The 23,116-nt window shown below is 43.3% G+C and overlaps 1 protein-coding gene across 17 annotated transcripts in view; it reads left to right on the forward strand.

The window, feature by feature from the left end:
• LOC129022991 (aspartate-rich protein 1-like) overlaps window positions 1-23,116 on the forward strand; it is a 70,060-nt gene that overhangs the window by 2,072 nt on the left and 44,872 nt on the right. For 16 of the 17 annotated variants that reach the window (XM_063662899.1, XM_063662898.1, XM_063662902.1 and 13 more), the window contains exons 2-14: window positions 3,874-3,938; window positions 5,004-5,025; window positions 7,703-7,779; window positions 9,196-9,217; window positions 10,245-10,274; window positions 12,002-12,084; window positions 13,495-13,516; window positions 16,162-16,244; window positions 16,723-16,744; window positions 17,047-17,088; window positions 18,947-19,035; window positions 19,515-19,536; window positions 19,839-19,880. In XM_063662899.1, the coding sequence (XP_063518969.1) occupies window positions 3,874-3,938; window positions 5,004-5,025; window positions 7,703-7,779; window positions 9,196-9,217; window positions 10,245-10,274; window positions 12,002-12,084; window positions 13,495-13,516; window positions 16,162-16,244; window positions 16,723-16,744; window positions 17,047-17,088; window positions 18,947-19,035; window positions 19,515-19,536; window positions 19,839-19,880 (621 nt within the window). The remainder of the gene's footprint in view (window positions 1-3,873; window positions 3,939-5,003; window positions 5,026-7,702; window positions 7,780-9,195; window positions 9,218-10,244; window positions 10,275-12,001; window positions 12,085-13,494; window positions 13,517-16,161; window positions 16,245-16,722; window positions 16,745-17,046; window positions 17,089-18,946; window positions 19,036-19,514; window positions 19,537-19,838; window positions 19,881-23,116) is intronic. The other variant, XM_063662909.1, reaches the window with a different exon arrangement.

Below are 23,116 nucleotides of genomic sequence, written 5' to 3' on the forward strand. Positions count from 1 at the left end.
TTGTGAGTGTGTTTGTAAATGTATGTTTTCCCCCAAAAATGTGGATCCACATGCCCAGCACAGTAGAAGTGTCACTTTTCTTGAATTCCTGGCCTATGGTGGTCCTCTCATCTCAGCCTCCTGAGTCATGTCATTCTTCTAATAAAAAGGAAGAAAAACTTCAACACCACCATACACTTTACATAAATGACTCCCTCACCACAGCTGTACCTGAAGGTCAGTTTAATATCCGTACTCCTTAGAGAGAGTGCAGAAAGGAGTGAACCCAGATTTTTATCTCCTGAATGGAAGAGGCAAAAATGAACCTAGAAATGGGTCCCAATGTTGATGGTCTGCATTACTCAACTGTGTCATCACTCAGGCTTGGTGATATGACCCCATACCAGGGAGTTCCAGCACCTATGTGTGCCCCTGGTAGTGGTATTGGATGGCCTATAAGCATGCCAAACATTGCCCGTCATCAAATGGGGCCCCATTGGTCACATAACCCTGGATAGCAAAAGGTACACGGAACAACAGATGTTGGCATGAACATTACTGTGAAATACACATAGAAAGCCCACAGGCTTCTGGGTCAGCTCACAGATTCTGAGAAGTATAAGAGTTCACATGGAACAGTGCAGGTCAACATCTGTCAGTACTGGCGTCATTCCTCAGCACTTGATCAAACCAGGGAAGGATCAGGAAGATACTGCATGATCAGGAAGAGGAACATGACTACCTCAAGCCTTAGAAATGCTCCAATCCATGGCTGGGCACAGTGCCTCACACCTGTAATCCCAGCACTTTGGGAGGCTGAGGTGGGTGGATTGCCTGAGGTTAGGAGTTCGAGACCAGCCTGGCCAACCTGGTGAAACCCCGTCTCTACTGAAAATATAAAAATTAGCTGGGTGTGGTGGCAGGCACCTGTAATCCCAGCTACTAGGGAGGCTGAGGCAGGAGCATTACTTGAACCTGGGAGGCAGAGGTTACAGTGAGCCAAGATCGAGCCATTGCACTCCAGCCTGGGTGACTGAGAGAGACTCTGTCTCAAAAAAAAAGAAAAAAAGAAAGAGAAGAACAGAGGAGAAATATCACAGGGTTAGTACTCAGCAGAAATTGGTGAGGGGGCAGAACAGGAATCAGGTCCCCACTTCCCTGACACGGAGCAGACAGCCACAAGTCAGCAGGGATGGACTTTAGGGTCAGGACAGACACAGACAGGTCCCAGGCCTGATCTTCCTGGGGCTAGGACAGATGAGTTTTTCTTTTTCGCCTCTTCTGGAAGTCACTTGAGGAATGGTCCTTGAGGAGACACTGTTGGCCAAGGGTTGTTTGGCCCAGAAATGTGTGTGTGTGGTTTTTTTTGTTTTGTTTGTTTATTTTGAGATGGAATCTCACTCTGTCACCCTGGCTGGAGTGCAGTCGTGCGATCTCAGCTGTCTGCATCCTCCAACTCCCAGGTTCAAGTGATTCTCCTGCCTCAGCCTGCTGAGTAGCTGGAATTACAGACATGCACCACCACACCCAGCTAATTTTTGTATTTGTAGTAAAGTCGGGGTTTCTCCGTGTTGGCCAGGCTGGTCTCAAACTCCTGACATCAGACGATCCACCCGCCTCAGCCTCCAAAAGTGCTGGGATTACAGGCATGAGCCACCATGCCTGGCTGAAATGTGTTTCAGCTGGACAGAGCCCCCTAGCACTGGGCCTGTAGCTGCAGCATTCCTGAGTAGCAGGGGAGGTGGGGAGGGACACGAGTGCCCATGCAGCAGGAGCTCAGCAAAGTGATGGGGACTGATTCCAGAGTCCAGCTCATCCTTGCAACTCTTCTGTGGAATCCAGAACATACCACTTTCCACTTATTTTATAGAAGGTTTGGAATCTTCAGTGTCAAACTCTTATCTGTGTTGTGTCTTCCCATAGGGTGGGTAGAGGAGCCCTGGCTATGGGTGTTTCCTGCCAGGGCAGTGACTGTGTCTTCCTCATTAGTCCTTATCCCAGAGCTCAATCCTGGGGAGAACATGTTAGGCCCCATGGGCATCGTAATGAACACATCCCTGGGATGAGTTCTAGGTCACTCCTGGGCTGGGATCTAGCGCAGGTGTGGAAATGTTCCCTTCTCAGGCTGTCCAGCCTGTTGAGCTCTACACCAATCCTGGAGGCTGTCCCAGCTTCTGAGTCAGGGTCCCTGGAAATGAAGTTGAGCTCCTGAGGACAGTGAGGTGCCTCTGCCCCTCGGCTGCTGCTGCTCTGATCCTGTCTAGACAGGGTGTGCAGGGCCACGCTCTTCCCCTGTGTGCACATGCGCCCCCTGCTGGAATCCCTCTAGACCTGGATGTTGTCCTCATTGTTGTCATATCCCCAGCCCCACACAGTGACTGGCCCTTGTGCAGATGCTCAGGAAGTAACCATAAATATATGGTAGGAGCAGAGCTGCAAACTATTTCACAAGAAAACACCAGGGGAGGGGAGTCACGTCTTCCTCATGCCTGGATCTCCTGTGCCATCTAGTGTGGTTCTCAGTCATATATGTGCCTCCTCATATTTAAATACATTTAAATATTTACAATTAAAATTTCAGGACCGGGCGTGGTGGCTCACACCTGTAATTTCAGCACTTTGGGAGGCCAGGGCGGGTGGATCACCTGAGGTCGAGTTCAAGACCAGTCTGGCCAACATGGTGAAACCCCGTCTCTACTAAAAATGCAAAAAGTAGCCGGGTGTGGTGGCACATGCCTGTAATCCCAACTACTTGGGAGACTGAGGCAGGAGAATCACCTAAACCCGGGAGGTGGAGGTTGCAGTGAGCCAAGATCATGCCATTGTACTCCAGCCTGGGCAGCAAGAGTGGAACTCCGTCTTGAAAAAAAAAAAAATCAGAACCTCATCACAACAGCCACCGTGCAATGGCCCAGCAGCCTTCTTTTCATGCAGCAGAGAGCATTTCCATCCCCACAGAATGCTCTTTCACATCTGCTGTGAGCCTGGCTGAGGGACCAATTGTTGAACTCCTCTAACTCCAAGCATGCACATCAAAGGGGAATCTCAGGGCTGCGAGGTTGGAGGTGAGACCTGTAATGGGCCAGTGGAAGGAAACAGTTGAAAGGTGGTTCCTTCAGTTCCTCTTTCTCACTTGAAGGCTGACAGGTGTGAGCAATGTCTTTTTAGAGACCTCTGACTCCACAGAGACCAGCAAGACTGACAACACTGAGGAAAGGGCAGAGTGATCTCGTGTAACCCAGTGTGGCCTCACCTGGAGTAGGAGAATGGGCAAGTTGCTCTCTGGAATAACTTCTTGCGGAGATTTTGTCTCTAATGATTGGCCAATGGACAGCATCCATGAGGGCAGCTGCAATGAGGCAGATCTGCAGCTAGAGAATGATACTCTAGGAGGATCTCTGGGAGCAGTTGGGTGATACCTGTTGCTTTGGAACCTAGGAAAAGGGCGAAGAAGTCAGAACCAAAGGAAGTATGTGTAGAAGTCTGACTTGTGCCTTTTGTATTTCAATAAGGTAGAGATGAGACAATTTGTATTCATGGGCTTTGTGTGCTGTGTTTGTAACCATTTTTTTTTTCTTGCCCTGATATTTAATGATTATCTTTCCCAGAAGACCAGTTTTTCCTATGTCACAGCAAACATCAAAGCCCTGATTTTTGATTGGTTAGTATCTTCTGGGACTTGGGAATGCAAGAGTCTTATTAGGTCTGGGCACTGGCTAAGATGTAAGGTATCTGGTGAGACTCCCTCATGCTCACTACTTGAACACAGTTGTTTCTCTGAGATGTCTCCGAATCTTCAGTCCCACGCTCCATATGCCGCATCCAGCAAAGCTCCCTGAGGGACTCCCAGTCTCCAACCACCAGGGCACTGACATTAACTCTGTGTCCTTTTAGGTCCCCCTGAGGACCGCCTGAGTTTAAAATTTCTACCACCAAGTGAGGAAGACGATGATGCCAAGGTAAGATCCCCTTTCTTTGCCTTCTAAAGAAATGTTGCTTTCCTGATGTCAGAAACAAACTCACCCATCCACACCCAAAAAATGGACTCAGAGGCCTGCAGAACAGCAAAAGTGAGACTTTTAATGATGGTCTTGCAAGATCTGGGTGCAGACACACCCAGAATGGTTTCAACAAGCAATTTATCCCCGAGTGTGCAGGTCCCTCCTCTGGTTCCTCATAGGCTGAGTACTATGGGGTCACAATCTTCCCAGGTGTCCCATATTGATTGTTGGGTAGGGGCTTTAGGAATTTTTTTTTTTTATGGTTGTCTTACTGCATTTTGTTGCAGCCCACAATGCATTGCCATGCTAGTCAGCTCAGGGGCTCTTCAAGTGTCTGACTTATGACCTAAGTAGCTGGGCAGGCTGATGAGAACAGACAAAGCAAGCTATTTTGCAGGCTAGTAAACTTTCAACTTAGACTAAACTTCTTTGGTTCCAGTGAGGGCAACTAAATGGGGAGGAGAGAGGGCCCAAAAAACAGGCATTTCCTATCCTAGCATATCCTATTTCTTCTGTGTTCTGCTGACCTAGACCGGTTCAAGACACTTTGTGTTAAAAATGGACCATGGTATACATTATTTCCTTCACCTGATTTCTTTCCTTCTCAATTAATTTTGATATAAAAATATGAGAAGGCACATTATGTACAACATACACAATTCTCTTTGTGAGGATGGAGTTCAGTGGGAGTTTCTTTTCATCTAATACATGACACACTAGGATGTTTTCAAATGATAGCATCCATCATCAACTGTAATGCAGAGGCATTTTCCTCCACACCAGTTTTCCTCTGTATTAGGCATTGTGTGTTTACCAACTTAAATCAACCTCAAAGAAATTCTGTGGGAAAAGCTCTTGTCTTTTCCACACGTGTCTTCTATGCTAGAGTGTTTTGTCTTTGACATGGACTCACCACTGTTTCAAAAGTAGTTTTCTGAAGTCATCAAGAGAATAACTGATCTGCGTAAGGGGTGTGACAGAATTGATCTGATCCTCATGGCATCTGCTTTTGTCTCGTTGCAGATTTTACCATCACCTGTCCAGGGTATGTACCTTGAACTAACTCACTTTCTGAGAAACAAACTTGCTGGCTTTAATATATAGAAACCTTAATCTGGATTCCTGTTTAAAATATTGGGGGTGTGGTGAGAGCAAATGATTCTGCAAGTGTATAACTATGAGCAGAGGGGATGTAGAAATGTGTGTGAACCCAGAGGACCAATCAGGAGATTTTGTGTGAGCCAGTGTGTCTTCACATGGAGTAGAAGTGAGTGTACCTCTCACTGACTTATCCTGATGTTGATGATTCTAAAGAGTGGATTCTGGAGAATCTCAGCAGGGAAGAGGATGCTTTTTCAGGTAGGTAAAAGACTTTCAGATGGAGTCTAATAAAACAGCATTTACCAGAAATTTCATGTTATACCTGCTGCTTGGGAGGCTGAGGGAGGGTGTAGAAAGAAAAAGAAAAAGTAAATAGAAGCTGAGTTTGTTATTTTCAGAGTTTAATGTCATCATGGTGAGGAGTACTATGTTTATGGGCTTTTGAATATCCTGTGTTTTCGATCACCTCTTCTTGCTTTATTATTTAAAGATGATTTTTCTGAGAACACCTGCTCTTTTCTGCCTCTGCCACTGCAAAATCTCAGAGCCTGTGGTTTGGGACACAGTTCTGTCATAGGCAGTTACTTAATTTTGGAGACAGAATTCTTCTGCAGTGTGCCCAGATGCATAGGAGAAATGGATCCTCACCTTATGAACTGTTAGGTTTCATGGCAGCACATTCATTTGTCTGTGCTTGCTGTTTACCTCTGGTATCAAGACATCTCCCTGAGCGTGGAGTACAGAATGAAAATTCACTCTGGGCTCACTGCAAAAGGTCCAGTGTCTTGGAAATGGAGGGAGGAGCACAACCTTGAGCACACTGTCAGCATTCCATTTCTTCATGTGAATGAGAATATGCAGTTTTACCATCATTTGTGGAAGAGGCTGTCCTTTCCCCATCGTGTATTTTTGGCACCTTTGTTGAAAATCAGCTGACTCTGTATGTGTGCATTTAATTCTGGGCTCTTGATTCTATATCTGTGATATTTATGGGTGCCCCGATGCTAGAAGCATGCTGTGTGAATTTCTGTGTTTTTTGTAGATTTCAATGTCATGAATGTGCATCCTCCAACACTATTCTTTTTCAACATTACCATGGTTATTTGAGGCACATAAAAATTCATTAAAGTCTGAGAATTAACTTTTCCATTTCTGCACGCATGGCTGTTACCAGTTTAATAGCAGTTTTTGTTAATCTGTAGATCATGTGTGTAGTATTGTGTGTTAGTCAGGCTTAGTCTTCCTATCCATGAATATGGGAAGGCTTTCAACTTATTTGTACGTTCTTTACTTTTGAGAATCTTTATGTTGACAGCTGATTAGTTAGATTTAACATGACTGATATAAATTCGTGATTTCTTTTTTTTTCTTTTTCTTTTTTTTTGAGATGGAGTCTCACTCTGTCACCATACTGGGGTGCAGTGATGTGAACTCTGCTCACTGCCACCTCCACCTCCCGGGTTCAAGTGATTCTCCTGCCTTATCCTCCTGAGTAGCTGGGACTACAGGCATGTGCGTCCATGCTCAGCTAATTTTTGTATTTTTAGTAGAGACGTGGTTTTACCATGTTGGCCGGGATGGTCTCCATCTCTTGACCTCGAGATCCACCTGCCTTGGCCTCCCAAAAAGTTCTGAGATTACAGGCATGAGCCACCGTGCCCAGCCAAATTTGTGATATCTTATACCAATATCTTGTATGTCTGAATTAATAGGCATCAAATACAAAAAAAAAAAAACTATGTAAGCTAGTTAACCAAAAAATCATGCTTTTCCTCATGGACATTTTTTCCTGAATTGGTTCATTTGTATTGGTAAACATTTCCTCATTTCAGTAGATCCTGTATATTTGAACCTGGAAACTTATCCTCATGGCAGAAAGTGTTCAGAGTCACGTCTCTCAGCTTCACTGGTACAGGTAGAGCAGGCTCTGTGAGCTTGGCCTGTTTGAATGAAGCCTGATCTTTAGGGAATCTGCTAAGGGAGAGTGACACAGAGCTGATGAAGCCCTTGATTACACGGGCCCAAAAGGTTGTGGGCACACACCATTATTCCAGAAGAAGTCTTACAAAGAGGAAATCATGACTATTTTTAATTGTAGCATTTTAATATCATTTTTTAAATGGTATCTATGAAAAAGAATGTGTGATTAATAGAACAGAGTAATTTGGGTAAAATTGAGTCGATTTCACCAATAAAATAGACTTTTAATTAAGTAATAAATCCTTTAAAACAGATGCTAAATGTAGTACCAGCATAATTGGATGCTAGTGTACTGACACGACCTTGAATACATTAATACTGTTTGTTTAGAAGAGTTTCAAAACATTTGAGAGGGAGGAAGGCACTCTTCCATTAACCCTTAGTGTGCATTTTAGTTCCATTTTGGGTTGACCGTTTTGTGTTGCTGCCTGATGCCTCTAGTACAAGGCCAAGGCCTCCATGTCTCCTGTCTTTCCTGCTCCCCTCCTCTGCCATCCCTCTTCCACTCAGGGGAATAGCCCAGCATTAACTCAGTCCATGTTTGTTAATCAACCACCTCCATACACCACATCCAGCAAAGCTCCCTGAGTGACACAGTCACAAACAACCAGGGCACGGATCTTTCCTCTGTGTCCTTCCAGGTTCTTCTGAGGACAACCTGAATTTAGTATGCCCACCACGAAGTGAAGATTATGATGGTGATGATATTGAGGCCCAGGTAAGACCACCTTTCTTTGTCTTTGAAGGAAATGTTGGTTTTCTGAGTGAGAAACAAACTCACCAGTCCAAACCCAAAGAATGGACTCGGGGAGCTGAAAAAGAGCAAAAGTGAAATTTTCTTTCCTTTTTTTTCCTTCTTTTTTCTTTTCTTTTCTTTTTCTTTTTTTTCCCTGAGACAGGGTCTCACTCAGTTGGCCAGGCTGGAGTGCAGTGATGCAATCTCGGCTCCATCTCCTGGGCTCAATGAATTCTCCTGCCTCAGCCTCCCAGGTAGCTGGGATTACAGGCATGTGTCTTCATGCCCAGCTAATTTTTGTATTCTTAGTAGAGATGCTGTTTCGCCATGTTGGCCAGGCTGGTCTCGAACTCCTGACCTCAGGTAATCCGCCCACCTCGGCTTCCGAAAGTGCTGGGATTACAGGCATGAGCCATGCCTCCTGGCCAAAAGTGAGACTTTTAATGACAGTCTTGCAAGATCCAGTACCTTATGGGCAGACACACCCAGCACAATTTCAAAAGCAATTTATCCCCTAGTGTGCTGGTCTCTCCCCTGGTTCCTTATACGCTGAGTACTGTGGGGTCACAATCTTCCCAGGTGTTGCCTATCGATTTTTGGGGAGAGGCTTTAGGTATTTTTCTAGGGTTGTCTTACTGCATTTTGTTGCAGCCCACAACTCATTGCCATCCTAGTCAGCTCAGGGGCTCTTCAAGTACTTATCACCTAAGTAGCTGGGCAGGCTGATAAGAACAGACAAAGCAAGCTATTTTGCAGGCTAGTAAACTTTTATCTTAGACTAAACTTCTTTGGTTCAAGTGAGGGCAACTAAGTGGAGAGGAGAGGGGGCCCAATGAGCAGGCGTTGCTTATCCAAGGAGGAGCCTAGCATATTCTATTTCTTCTGTTTTTTGCTGACCTAAACCGGTTCAAGGCACTTTGTGTTAAAAATGGACCACTGTATACATTATTTCCTTTACCTGATTTCTTTCCTTCTCAATTAATTTTGATATAAAAATATGAGAAAGCACATTATGTACAACATACACAATTCTGTTTGTGAGGATGGAGTTCAGTGGGAGTTTCTTTTCATCTAATACGTGACACACTAGGATGTTTTTAAAAGACAGCATCCATCATCAACTGGAATGCAGAGGTGTTTTCCTCCACACCAGTTTTTCTCCTTGGATTAGACATTGTGCATTTACCAATCTAAGTCAATCTCAAAGATAAATTCTGTGGGAAAAGCTCTTGTCTTTTCCACAGGTGTCCTCTATGCTAGAATGTTTGGCCTTTGCTCTTGACTCAACAACTGTTTTACAACTAGTTTTCTGAAGTCATCAAGAGAATAACTGATCTGTGTAAGGGGTGCAGCAGAGTTGATCTGATCCTCATAGCATCTTCTTTTTTCTCATTGCAGCTTTTACAGTTACCTGTCCTGGGTATGTACCTTGAACTAACTCACTTTCTGAGAAACAAAGTTGCTGGCTTTAATATATAGAAACCTTAATCTGGGTTCCTGTTAAAAATATTGGGGGTGTGGTGAGAGCAAATGATTTTGCAAGTGTATAGCAACAAGACTTCAGGTGGGATCTAATAAAAGCATTTCCAGGAACCTTCGTGTTATACCTGCTGCTTGGGAGGCTGAGGGAGGGTGTAGAAAGAGAAAAAGAAAAAGTAAATATAAGCCAAGTTTGTTATTTTCAGAGTTTAATGTCATCATGGTGAGGAGTACTATGTTTATGGGCTTTTGAGTATCCTGTGTTTTCGATCACCTCTTCTTGCTTTATTATTTAAAGATGATTTTTCTGAGAACACCTGCTCTTTTCTGCCTCTGCCACTGCAAAATCTCAGAGCCTGTGGTTTGGGACACAGTTCTGTCATAGGCAGTTACTTAATCCTGGAGACAGAATTCTTCTGCAGTGTGCCCAGATGCATAGGAGAAATGGATCCTCACCTTATGAACTGTTAGGTTTCATGGCAGCACATTCATTTGTCTGTGCTTGCTGTTTACCTCTGGTATCAAGACATCTCCCTGAGCGTGGAGTACAGAATGAAAATTCACTCTGGGCTCACTGCAAAAGGTCCAGTGTCTTGGAAATGGAGGGAGAAGCACAACCTTGAGCACACTGTCAGCATTCCATTTCTTCATGTGAATGAGAATATGCAGTTTTACTATCATTTGTGGAAGAGGCTTTCCTTTCCCCATCGTGTATTTTTGGCACCTTTGTTGAAGATCAGCTGACTCTGTATGTGTGCATTTAATTCTGGGCTCCTGATTCTTTATCTGTGATACTTATGGGTGTCCCCACGCTAAAAGCATGCTGTCTGAATTTCTGTGTTTTTTGTAGATTTCAATGTCATGAATGTGCGTCCTCCAACAATATTCTTTTTCAACATTACCATGGTTATTTGAGGCACATAAAAATTCATTAAAGTCTTAGGATTATCTTTTCCATTTCTTCACAGGTGGCTGTTACCAGTTTGATAGCAGTTGTTGTGAGTCTGTAGATCATTTGTGTAGTATTGTGTATTAGTCATGCTTAGTCTTCCTGTCCATGAACATGGGAAGCCTTTCAACTTATTTGTACATTTTTTACTTTCTAGAATCTTTATGTTGACAGCTGATTAGTTAGATTTAACATGACTGATATAAATTTGTGATTTCTTTTTTTTTTTTTGAGACAGAGTCTCACTCTCTCACCATACTGCTTGTGCAGTGATGTGATCTCTCCTCACTGCCACCTCCGCCTCCTGGGTTCAAGTGATTCTCCTGCCTTATCCTCCTGAGTATCTGGGACTACAGGTTCATGCCACCACATCCAGCTAATTTTTGTTTTTTTAATAGAGTTGTGGTTTTACCATGTTGGCCGGGAAGGTCTTGATCTCTTGACCTCGTCATCCACCCACCTCGGCCTATCAAAATGCTGGGATTACAGGCATGAGCCACTGTGCCTGGCCAAATTTGTGATATCTTATACAAATGTCTTGTATGTCTGAATGAATAGACATCAAATAAAAAAAAATTATGTAAGCTAGTTAATCACAAATCACCCCCATACTCATGGACATTTTTTCATGAATTTATTCATTTCTATTGGTAAACATTTCCTCATTTCAGTAAATCATGTATATTTGAACCTGAAAACTTATCCTCATGGCAGAAAGTGTTCAGAGTCACATCTCTCAGCTTCACTGGTGGAGGTAGCACAGGCTCTGTGAGCTTGGCCTGTTTGAATGAAGCCTGATCTTTAGGGAATCTCCTAAGGGAAAGTAACACAGAGCTGCTGAAGCCCTTGATCACAGGGACCCAAAAGATTGTGTGCACACACCATGGTTCCAGAAGAAGACTTACAAAGAGGAAATCATGACTTTTTAATTTTAGTATTTTAATATTTAATTTTTTAAATGACCTCTATGAAAAAGAAATTGTGATCAGCCAGGTGTGGTGGCTCACACCTGTAATCCCAGCACTTTGGAGGCTGAGGTGGACAGATGATGAGGTCAGGAGATGGAGACCATCCTGGCTAACACAGTGAATCTCTGTCTCTACTAAAAATACAAAAAAATTAGCCAGGCATGGTGGCAGGTGCCTGTAGTCCCAGCTACTTGGGAAGCTAAGGTAGGAGAATGGTGTGAACCTGGGAGACAGACAGAGCTTGCAGTGAGCCGAGATCATGTCACTGCACTCCAACCTGGGGGACAGAGTGAGACTCCATCTCAAAAAAAAAAAAAAAAAAAAGGAAACAATGTGTGACCAATAGAATAGAGTAATTTGGGTAAAATTGAATCTATGTCACCAATAAATTAAGTAATTAATCATTTAAAACAGATGCTAGATGTTGTACCAGCATAATTATGTCCTAGTGTACTTACACAGTCTTGAATATTTTAAGAAAATCCTGTTTGTTTAGAGGAGTGTCAAAACATTTGAGAGGGAGGAAGGCACTCTTCCATTGACCCTTAGTGTGTGCTTTAGTTCCATTTGGGGTTGACTTTTTGTGTTGCTGCCTGATGCCTCTAGTACAAGGCCAAGGCCTCCATGTCTCCTGTCTTTCCTGCTCCCCTCCTCTGCCATCCCTCTTCCACTCAGGGGAATAGCCCAGCATTAACTCAGTCCATGCTTGTTAATCAACCACCTCCATAAAACACATCCAGCAAAGCTCCCTGAGTGACTCACAGTCACAAACAACCAGGGCACTGATCTTTCCTCTGTGTCCTTCCAGGTTCTTCTGAGGACAACCTGAGTTTAGTATGCTTACCACCAAGTGACGTTGATGATTTGGATGATGATGTTGCTGAGGCCCAGGTAAGACTGCCTTTCTTTGTCTTCTAAGGAAATGTCGGTTTTCTGATGTGAGAAACAAACTCACCAGTCCAAACCCAAAGAATGGACTCAGGGAGCTGGAAAAACAGCAAAAGTGAAATTTTCTTTCCTTTTATTTCTTCTTTTCTTTTCCTTTTTTTTTTTTTTTTTTTGAGACAGAGTCTCAGTTGGCCAGGCTGGAGTGCAGTGGTGCAATCTCAGCTCCATCTCCTGGGCTCAATGAATTCTCCTGCCTCAGCCTCCTGAGTAGTTGGGATTACAGGCATGTGTCTTCATGCCCAGCTAATTTTTGTATTATTAATAGAGAGAGTGTTTCGCCATGTTGGCCAGGCTGGTCTTGAACTCCTAACCTCAGGTAATCCACCCACCTCGGCTTCCAAAAGTGCTGGGATTACAGGTGTGAGCCACCCCGCCTGGCTGAAAGTGAGACTTTTTAATGACAGTCTTGCAAGATCTGGTACCTTATGGGCAGACACACCCAGCACAGTTTCAACAAGCAATTTATCCCCTAGTGTGCAGGTCCCTCCCCTGGTTCCTCATAGGCTGAGTACTGTGGGGTCACAGTCTTCCCAGGTATTGCCTATTGATTTTTGGGGAGAGGCTTTAGGTATTTTTCTAGGGTTGTCTTACTGCATTTTGTTGCAGCCCACAATGCATTGCCATCCTGGTCAGCTCAGAGGCTCTTCAAGTATTTGATTTATGACCTAAGTAGCTGGGCAGGCTGATAAGAACAGACAAAGCAAGCTATTTTGCAGGCTAGTAAACTTTTATCTTAGACTAAACTTCTTTGGTTCAAGTGAGGGCACCTAAGTGGGGAGGATGAGGTGCCCAACAAGCAGGCATTGCCCATCCAAGCAGGAGCCTAGCATATCCTATTTCTTCTGTTTTTTGCTGACCTAAACCAATTCAAGGCACTTTGTGTTAAAAATGGACCACTGTATACATTATTTCCTTGAGCTGATTTCTTCCCTTCTCAGTTAATTTTGATATAAAAATATGAGAAGGCACATTATGTACAACATACACAATTCTGTTTGTGAGGATGGAGTTCAGTGGGAGTTTCTTTTCATCTGATATGTGACACACTAGGATGTTTTTAAATGACAGCATCCATCATCAACTGCAATGCAGAGGCATTTTCCTCCACACCAGTTTTTCTCCTTGGATTAGACATTGTGCATTTACCAACCTAAATCAACCTCAAAGATAAATTCTGTGGGAAAAGCTCTTGTCTTTTCCACATGTGTCCTCTAAGAATGTTTGGTCTTTGACCTTGACTCACCACTGTTTTACAAGTAGTTTTCTGAAGTCATCAAGAGAATAACAGATCTGTGTAAGGGGTGTGACGGAATTGATCTGATCCTCATTGCATCTTTTTTTATCTCATTGCAGATTTTACCATCACCTGTCCAGGGTATGTACCTTGAACTAACTCACTTTCTGAGAAACAAACTTGCTGGCTTTAATATATAGAAACCTTAATCTGGGTTCCTGTTAAAAAATATTGGGGGTCTGGTGAGAGCAAATGATTTTGCAAGTGTATAACTATGACTAGAGGAGCTGTAGAAATGTATGTGAACCCAGAGGACCAACCAGGAGATTTTGTGTGAGCCAGTGTGTCTTCACCTGGAGTAGGAGAAGTGAGTGCACCTCTCACTGATTTATCCTGATGTTGGTGATTCTAAAGAGTGGATTCTGGAGAATCTCAGCAGGGAAGAGGATGCCTTTCCAAGTAGGTAGGAAGATTTCAGGTGGTGTCTAATAATACAATGTTTCCAGGAACCTTCATGTTATACCTGCTGCTTGGCAAGGTTAGGGAGAGTATAGAAAGAGAAAAAGAAAAAGTAAATATAAGTCAAGTTTGTGATTTTTAGAATTTAGTGTCATCACGGTGAGAAGTACTATGTTTATAGGCTTTTGAGTAACCTGTGTTTTCGATCACCTCTTCTTATTTAAAGATGATGTTTCTAGAACACCTGCTCTTTTCTGCCTGTGCCACTGCAAAATCTGAAAGCCTTTGGTTTAGGACAGAGTTCTGTCACAGGCAGTTACTTAATTTTGGAGACAGAATTCTTCTGCGGTGTGCCCAGATGCATAGGAGAAATGGATCCTCACCTTATGAACTGTTAGGTTTCATGGCAGCACATTCATTTGTCTGTGCTTGCTGTTTACCTCTGGTATCAAGACATCTCCCTGAGCATGGAGGAGAGAATGAAAATTCACTCTAGGCTCACTGCAAAAGCTCCAGTGTCTTGGAAATGGAGGGAGCAGCACAACCTTGAGCACACTGTCAGCATTTCGTTTCTTCACGTGAATGAGAATATGCAGTTTTACCATCATTTTTGGAAGAGGCTTTCCTTTCCCCATTGTGTATTCTTGGCACCTTTGTTGAAGATCAGCTGACTCTCTGTGTGTGCGTTTAATTCTGGGTTCGCTATTCTATATCTGTGATACTTATGGGTGCCCCCACACTAGGAGCATGCTGTCTGAACTTCTCTGTTTTTTGTAGATTTCAGTCTCATGAATGTGTGTCCATCAACACTGTTCTTTTTCAACATTACTATGGTTATTTGAGGCACATAAAAGTTCATTAAAGTCTTAGATTAACTTTTCCATTTCTGCACAGATGGCTGTTACCATTTTGATAGCAGTTGTTGTGAGTCTGTAGATCATTTGTGTAGTATTGTGTGTTAGTCATGTTTAGTCTTCTTATCCATGAATACGGGATGCCTTTCAACTTATTTGCACCTTCTTTACATTCTAGAATCTTTATGTTGACAGCTCATAAGGTAGATTTAACATGAGTAATAAAAAGTAGTGATTTTTTTTTTGGACGGAGTCTTACTCTGTCGTTAGACAGGGTTGCAGTAATGTGATCTCTGCTCATTGCAACCTCCACGTTGTTCGTTCAACTGATTCTCCTGCCTTAGCCTCCCGAGTAGCTGGGACTACAGGCGTGAGCAATCACCCCCAGGTATTTCTTTTTATTTTTAGTAGAGACATGATTTTACCATGTTGGCCAGAATGATCTCTATGTCTTGACCTCGTGATCTGACCCCCTCGGCCTCCCAAAATCCTGGAATAACAGGCATGAGCCACCATGCCCAGGCAAATTTGTGATTTTTTTATAGCAATATTTTGTTTATCTGACTGAAAAGGGATCAAATAAAAATTTTTTGTAAGCTAGTTAAGCAAAAAATCACCCCTGTACTCATGGAAATTTTTTCCTGAATTTGTTCATTTTTGTTATTATACATTTCCTCATTTCAGTAGATAATGTGTATTTGAACCTGGAAACTTATCCTCATGGCAGAAAGTGTTCAGAGTCACGTCTCTCAGCTTCACTGGTGTAGGGAGAGGAGGCTCTGTGGGCTTGGCCTGTTTGAATGAAGCCTGATCTTTAGGGAATCTCCTCAGGGAGAATGACACAGGAGCTGCTGAAGCCCCTGATCACAGGGGCCCAGTAGGTTTTGTGCACACACCCTGGTTCCAGAAGACGACTTACAAAGAGGAAATTATGACTGTTTTTAATTGTAGCATTTTAATATTTAATTTTTAAAATGATTTCTATGCAAAAGATGCGTGCTTAATACAATAATTTGGGTAAAATTGAGTCCATTTCATTGATAAAATAGGCTTCTGATCAAATAACAATTTTTTTAAACAGATGTTAAATGAAGTACTATCATAATTGGACCGCAGTGTACTGACACGGTGTTGAATACGTTAAGAAAATGCTGTTTGTTTAGAAGACTTTTAAAACATTTGAGAGGGAGAAAGGCACTCTTCCATTAACCCTTATTGTGCATTTTAGTTCCATTTTGGGTTGACTGTTTTGTGTTGCTGCATGATGCCTCTAGTACAAGGCCAAGATCTCCATGTCTCATGTCTTTCCTGCTCCCCTTTTCTGCCAGCCCTCTTCCACTCAGGGGAATAGCCCAGCATCCACTCAGTTTAGGCTTGTTAATCAACCGCCTCCAAACAGCACATCCAGCAAAGCTCCCTGAGTGACTCACCGTCTCAAACCAGGGCACTGATCTTTCCTCTGTGACCTTCCAGCTTCGCCGGAGGACCGCCTGTTTTTAAGACGCTTACCACGATGCAAAGATGAAGAAGATGATGATGATGATCTTGATGCCCACGTAAGACCCCCTTTTTTTGTCTTCTACAGCAATGTTGCTTTCCTGATTCCTTTACTTCTCAATTAATTTTGATATGAAAATCTGGCAATGCACATTATGTACACTGAACACTATTCTCTTTGTGGGGCTGGAATTCAGTAGGAGTGTCTTCCCAACTGATACGTGGTATGCTAGGGTGCTTTTAAATGACAGCATCCATTATCAACTGGAATACTGAGGGATTTTCCACAACACCAGTTTTCTTCCTTGGATTAAGCATTGTGCATTTGCATATAAAGTTAAACTTAATGGTAAATTCTGCAATTAGAGGTCTTGTTTTTGTATAGTTATCCTCTGTGCTAGTCTTTGGGGACTTTGACCTATGGCTCAATCACTATACTGCCTTCTGGTTTTTTATTGTTGTCCAGAGAATAACAGATCTGTGTGAAGCGCACAGCGTAATCTGATTCTGATAATGTTTTCTCTTATATAATTGCAGATAACAGCTCAGAAAGAAAACGGTAGGTACCATGAGATAACTCACTTCCCGAGGGAAAAACTTGCTAGCTTCAGTGTATAGAAACCTGATTCTGGGTTCCTGCTGGGAAAGAGGCTTGGGGTTCTCGTGAAAGTGATTCTGCCAGTGTAGAAGTCTGACCCGAGAAGCTGTAGGAAGGTTTGTTGACCCAGAAGAAAGATTAGGGGATCATGTATGAAGCAGCATGGGGTGGGAGAATAGCCCATCACTCAGCTTCAGCTGAAGTAGGAGGAGTGGGTGAGTCACTCTCTCTAATGACTTATCCTTGTGTTTTTGTTTCTAAAGACTTGACGCTGGAGAGTCTAAGTGACGAGGAGATTCATCCAGGTAGGCAATTACATGCCAGGAAAAACCCAATGGGAAAAGGTTCCCAGGAGCCTCCAGGTTATCCCTGCTGCTTGTGAGGAGGGGCTGAGGGAGGGGGTATGAAATCAGAAAGAAAATGGAAACATGTGTGAGGTCTGGCTTGTTGTAGGATTATCTTTTCCATTTCTGCACAGATGGCTGTTACCAGTTTGATAGCAGTTGTTGTGAGTCTGTAGATCATTTGTGTAGTATTGTGTGTTAGTCAGGTTTAGTCTTCCTATCCGTGAATACAGGATGCCTTTCCACTTATTTGTACCTTCTTTACTTCCTAGGATCTTCATGTTGACAGCTGATAAGTTAGATTTAACACGACTGATAAAAAATTTTTGATTTCTGACACCAATATTTTATACGTCTGAATGAATAGGCATCAAATATACATATATATATTTAGAGATGGAGTTTCGCTGTTCTTGCCCAGGCTGGAGTGCAATGGCGTGATCTCAGCTCACTGCAACCTCTGACCCCCAGATTCAAGTGATTCTCCTGCCTCAGCCTCCTGAGTAGCTGGGATTAGAGGCACTCACCACCATGCCTGGCTAATTTTTTGTATTTTTTAGTAGAGATGGGGTTTCACCATGTTGGCCAGGCTGGTCGTGAACTGCTGACCTCAGGCCATCCACCCACCTCAGCCTCCCAAACTGCTGGGATTACAGGTGTGATCCAGAGTGCTCGGCCAAAAAAAATAATTTTTACGTAAGCTAGTTAACTAAAAATCACCCCCGTACTCGTGGACTTTTTTTCATGAATTTGTTCATTTATATTGGTATACATTTCCCCAGTTCGGTAGATAATGTATATTTGAACCTGGAAACTTATCCTCATGGCAGAAAGTGTTCAGAGTCACGTCTCTTAGCTTCGCTGGTGTAGTTAGAGCAGGCTGTGTGAGCCTGGCCTGTTTGAATGAAGCCTGATTTTTAGGGAATCTCCTCAGGGAGAGTGACACAGGAGCTGCTGAAGCCCCTGATCACAGGGGTCCAAAAGGGTATGTAGAAGTTGTTCCAGAAGAAGACTTACAAAGAGGAAATCATGACTATTTTTAATTGTAGCATTCTAATACTGAATTTTTAAAATGATCTCTATGAAAAAGAAAGTGTCATTAATACAGTAGAGTAATTTGGGTAAAATTGAGTCCATTTCACCAATAAAATAGACTTAATTAAGTAATAAATCCTTTAAAACAGATGCTAAATGTAGTATCAGCATAATTAGATCGTAGTGTACTGACACGGTCTTGAATACGTTAAGAAAAGAATACATTAAGAAAATGCTATTTGTTTCGAAGAGTTTCAAAACATTTGAGAGGGAGGAAGGCACTCTTCCATTGACCCTTAGTGTGCATTTTAGTTCCATTTGGGGGTGACTGTTTTGTGTTGCTGCCTGATGCCTCTAGTACAAGGCCGGGGCCTGCATGTCTCATGTCTTTCATGCTTCACTTCTTTGCCATCCCTCTTCCACTCAGGGGAATAGCCCAGCATCAACTCAGTCCATGCTTGTTAATTAACCACCTCCATACATCACATCCACAAAGCTCCCCGAGTGACTAACAGTCACCAACCTCCAGTGTACTGATGTTTCATCTGTCCTTCCAGCTTGTCCTGAAGATGGCCTGTTTTTTTTTGTTTGTTTGTTTGGTTGGTTTTTTTTTTTTGAGACAGAGTCTCACTCAGTCGCCCAGGCTGGAGTGCAGTGGCTCTGTCTCTGCCCAGTGCAAACTCCATCTCCTGGGTTCATGCCATTCTCCTGCCTCAGCCTCCCGAGTAGCTGGGACTACAGGCGCCTGCCACCACGCCTAGCTAATTGTTTTGTATTTTTTTAGTAGAGACAAGGTCTAAAGATGGCCCGTTTTTAAGATGCTCACCACGATGCAAAGATGAAGAAGATGATGATGATGATCTTGATGCCCACGTAAGACCCCCGTTTTTTTGTCTTCTACAGCAATGTTGCTTTCCTGATTCCTTTACTTCTCAATTAATTTAGATATGAAAATCTGGCTATGCACATTATGTACACTGAACACTATTCTCTTTGTGGGGCTGGAATTCAGTAGGAGTGTCTTCCCAGCTGATACATGGTATGCTAGGGTGCTTTTAAATGACAGCATCCATTATCAACTGGAATACTGAGGGATTTTCCACAACACCAGTTTTCCTCCTTGGATTAAGCATTGTGCATTTGCATATAAAGTTAAACTTAATGGTAAATTCTGCAATTAGAGGTCTTGTTTTTGTATAGTTATCCTCTGTGCTAGTCTTTGGGGACTTTGACCTACGGCTCAATCACTATACTGCCTTCTGGTTTTTTATCGTTGTCCAGAGAATAACAGATCTGTGTGAAGCGCACAGCGTAATCTTATTCTGATAATGTTTTCTCTTATATAATTGCAGATAACAGCTCAGAAAGAAAACGGTAGGTACCATGAGATAACTCACTTCCCGAGGGAAAAACTTGCTAGCTTCAGTGTATAGAAACCTGATTCTGGGTTCCTGCTGGGAAAGAGGCTTGGGGTTCTCGTGAAAGTGATTCTGCCAGTGTAGAAGTCTGACCCGAGAAGCTGTAGGAAGGTTTGTCGACCCAGAAGAAAGATTAGGGGATCATGTATGAAGCAGCATGGGGTGGGAGAATAGCCCATCACTCAGCTTCAGCTGAAGTAGGAGGAGTGGGTGAGTCACTCTCTCTAATGACTTATCCTTGTGTTTTTGTTTCTAAAGACTTGACGCTGGAGAGTCTAAGTGACGAGGAGATTCATCCAGGTAGGCAACTACATGCCAGGAAAAACCCAATGGGAAAAGGTTCCCAGGAGCCTCCAGGTTATCCCTGCTGCTTGTGAGGAGGGGCTGAGGGAGGGGGTATGAAATCAGAAAGAAAATGGAAACATGTGTGAGGTCTGGCTTGTTGTTTTCAGAGTTTCTTGGCATCATGGTAAGAACTGTCTCTCTGGGCTATGAGGGTGCTGCGTTCATGAGAGATTATCTTTGCAGTGCACCTTCTCTTTTCTGCCTGTGGAACATCAGAGCCTTTGGTTTGGATTAGTCAACACTCCTTGGGATTGTGCACAAAGGTTGTAGGCTTAAGCACTGGGTGTCATCTGTGATGAAGGGAATCTGGGGGACGCAACTCTCTCACAGGCATTTCCTGGAACCTAGAGAAACAGTCCTTGTGCTGTGTGCCAAGGGGAAATCGAGAATCATCCTCTGAACTTTCAGGACTTGTTAGTGCACATTAATGTTTCTGTCCTCAGTGTGCGCTCCTGGTTTAAAGGGATCTCCTGGGGTGGATGGCAGAGTGGATATTCACTCTGGGCTCACTGGTAAAACCCCAGTCTCCTTTGAATGGAGGAGGAAAGTTTGACCTTGAGCACTTTTCCAGCCTCCACTTCCCAACCCAATCACAGATTCTGAGATGAGGCTTCTTTCTCCCCAGTTCTCTAATTTTTGGGAAAGCCTGGAGTTCCTTCCCACAAAAGATAGTATCACACTGTTTCCTGTCTTCAAAAATTTGGCTTTGGTTTTATTCTCTAAGTTGATATTCAGCCCTTAAGTTCCAGACTTTTTTTTTTTTTTTTTTTTTGAGGCAGAGTCTTGCTCTGTCACCCAGGCTGGAGTACAGTGGCATGATCTCGGCTCACTGCAAGCTCCGCCTCCTGGGTTCATGCCATTCTCCTGCCTCAGCCTCCTGAGTAACTGGGACTACAGGCTCCCACCACCACACTTGGCTAGTTTTTTGTGTTTTTGGTAGAGACAGGGTTTCACCGTGTTGACCAGGCTGGTCACGAACTCCTGACCTCAGGCGATCTGCCCACCTCAGCCTCACAAAGTACTCGGATTATAGGCATGAGCCACTGTGCCTGGCCAGGGTTATTTTTAATCTAATTGTGGCTATCTCAAGTAATGGTGCTTTGAGTATTTTTGTCAGTGGTTTTGGAATAACACCGGCACTCACTTTTATGGAGTAGACTGTTAGAAGGGGGCATATCTTTCACTATCATAAATAATGCCAAACTTTTTCCAAAATGATGACACCAATTCTTGCTCCTCTAACAGCATATATGAGTAGCCATTTCTCCAAATCCTCACACTCTTAGTTTTATCTCTTTCTAAAAATTCCATCACTGTGGTTAGTCTTTCATTTGTATAACATATTACTTAAAATGCTCACCAAAAAGAAATGTTGTTTTACTGTAATGATGCAGCGCAGTAGGTTTGTTTACACCCGCCTCACCACAGTCATGTAAGTAATGCATTGCGCCGGCATTCCAACAGGTACGACTTTACTAGGGAAAAGGAAATTTTCAGCTTTGTTATAATCTTACGGGACCACTGTCATACATGTGTTCTGTCATTGACCAAAATGTCATTCTGCTACATATGGCTGTAGTTAATAAGCAGGTGCAAGGTGGGCAGATCACGAGGTCAGGAAATCGAGACCATCCTGGCTCACACAGTGAAACCCCATCTCTACTAAAAATACAAAAAATTAGCTGGGTGTGGTGGCGGGCGCCTGTAGTCCCAGCTACTTGGGAGGCTGAGGCAGGAGAATGGCGTGAACCTGGGAGGCAGAGTTTGCAGTGAGCCAAGATTGTGCCCACTGCACTCCAACCTGGTCAATAGAGCAAGATTCCATCTCAAAAAAAAAAAAAAGAAAAGAGAAGAATGAAAATAAGAACAGCTATAAATAGGGTATGTGGGCACTTCTGTATGTTGCCTCCTTGAAGTGTCACAATCACTTTGAGACAGAATTAGTTTTGTTATAGTCATTATACACATGAGGAACGTGGGTGTCAGTTAAGTAAATTACTCAGGATAGACACCAAGAGCTGGATCTCTTTAACACCAAAGGCTACTCTATAAACTAACATGCTACACCACCTGTACTGGCAAGATAGAATTACCATAAAATGAAATTTCCTTCCACAGCTGGGCGTGTGAGCTCAGTGAGGCTGCTGTTACCCATTGCTCCATGGGTCAGAAATTGGTCTTGCTGAAGCTTGGCTGGAGAAGCTGTTGGCTCAGGGAGTGAAAAGTTACTGACAGGTTATATGAGTGCAATTGAAGGATTATGTGTCCATAGAGCATGTGGTGGAATGAGAACAGAGAGAATCAAAGAGAATTACCCAGAGCAAGACTCTGTCTCAAAAAAAAAAAAAAATTGCCCATCTAATAGGTTAAAAATCAGATACAGTCAACCGCAGTGGGTCTTACTATGTAAAAAAAAAAAAAAAAAAAAAAAAAAAAAAAAAAAAATGCTTTTAGCCAGTGATAGGAAAGAAGACAAAAATTAAAATAGTTGATGTGTTCTATGTGGGACTGTGGAATAAACTGCTTTTAAATAGAATTTTGTGTGAAGTTCTTTAGGCAATAAGTAAAAATGGAAGGGAAACCTAACAGCAGAGAGCAGCCAGGACCACAGTTGCCTGTGGATGCAGAGACTGTTGTGAGCCTGGAATGTACCAAAGACCACGAGTCCCCACGGGCAGTCAGTTCAGTGACAGCATCGCCAATTTTCTGATCGGTAGGCACCCCAGTAGCACATGGACAGAACAGGGAGGCCTAAGATGAGTCCAGGCCATGGAAGGTCTCCAGTGAGGGGATCTAGGAAGTTGTGAAAAGCATCCTGGAGGGGGAGGTAGCCCTGCAGCTTAGCGGTCCAGTTTCCCTCACTGGTCTTACTTGGTATGGCATAGAGGTGCTCACACAGCAGCCCCTAGTATCCTCCCACTTCCCTAAAAGCTTAAACATACCACGATGTGTATCAGTTTCCTAAAGAGCACAGTAGCACATTACTGAACAACCAAAATTGCAGAGAAGTGGTCTCATTTCCTGGAAATGTTTCAGGGAGGGGTAGGTGGTGAGGCTCCACTGGGGAAATCCTCATGATCAAAGAAAGATGAGGCCTGAGGACTGGTGGTTAGGCTCAGCCACATGGAGTCCACGTCATGCCCTGCAAGAGCAATCTGGTGGGGTGGTGCTGGGGAGGGGAGAGGGCCAGG

This window comes from Pongo pygmaeus, chromosome 23 (assembly GCF_028885625.2).
Source record: "Pongo pygmaeus isolate AG05252 chromosome 23, NHGRI_mPonPyg2-v2.0_pri, whole genome shotgun sequence".
Classification (NCBI taxonomy): domain Eukaryota; kingdom Metazoa; phylum Chordata; class Mammalia; order Primates; family Hominidae; genus Pongo; species Pongo pygmaeus.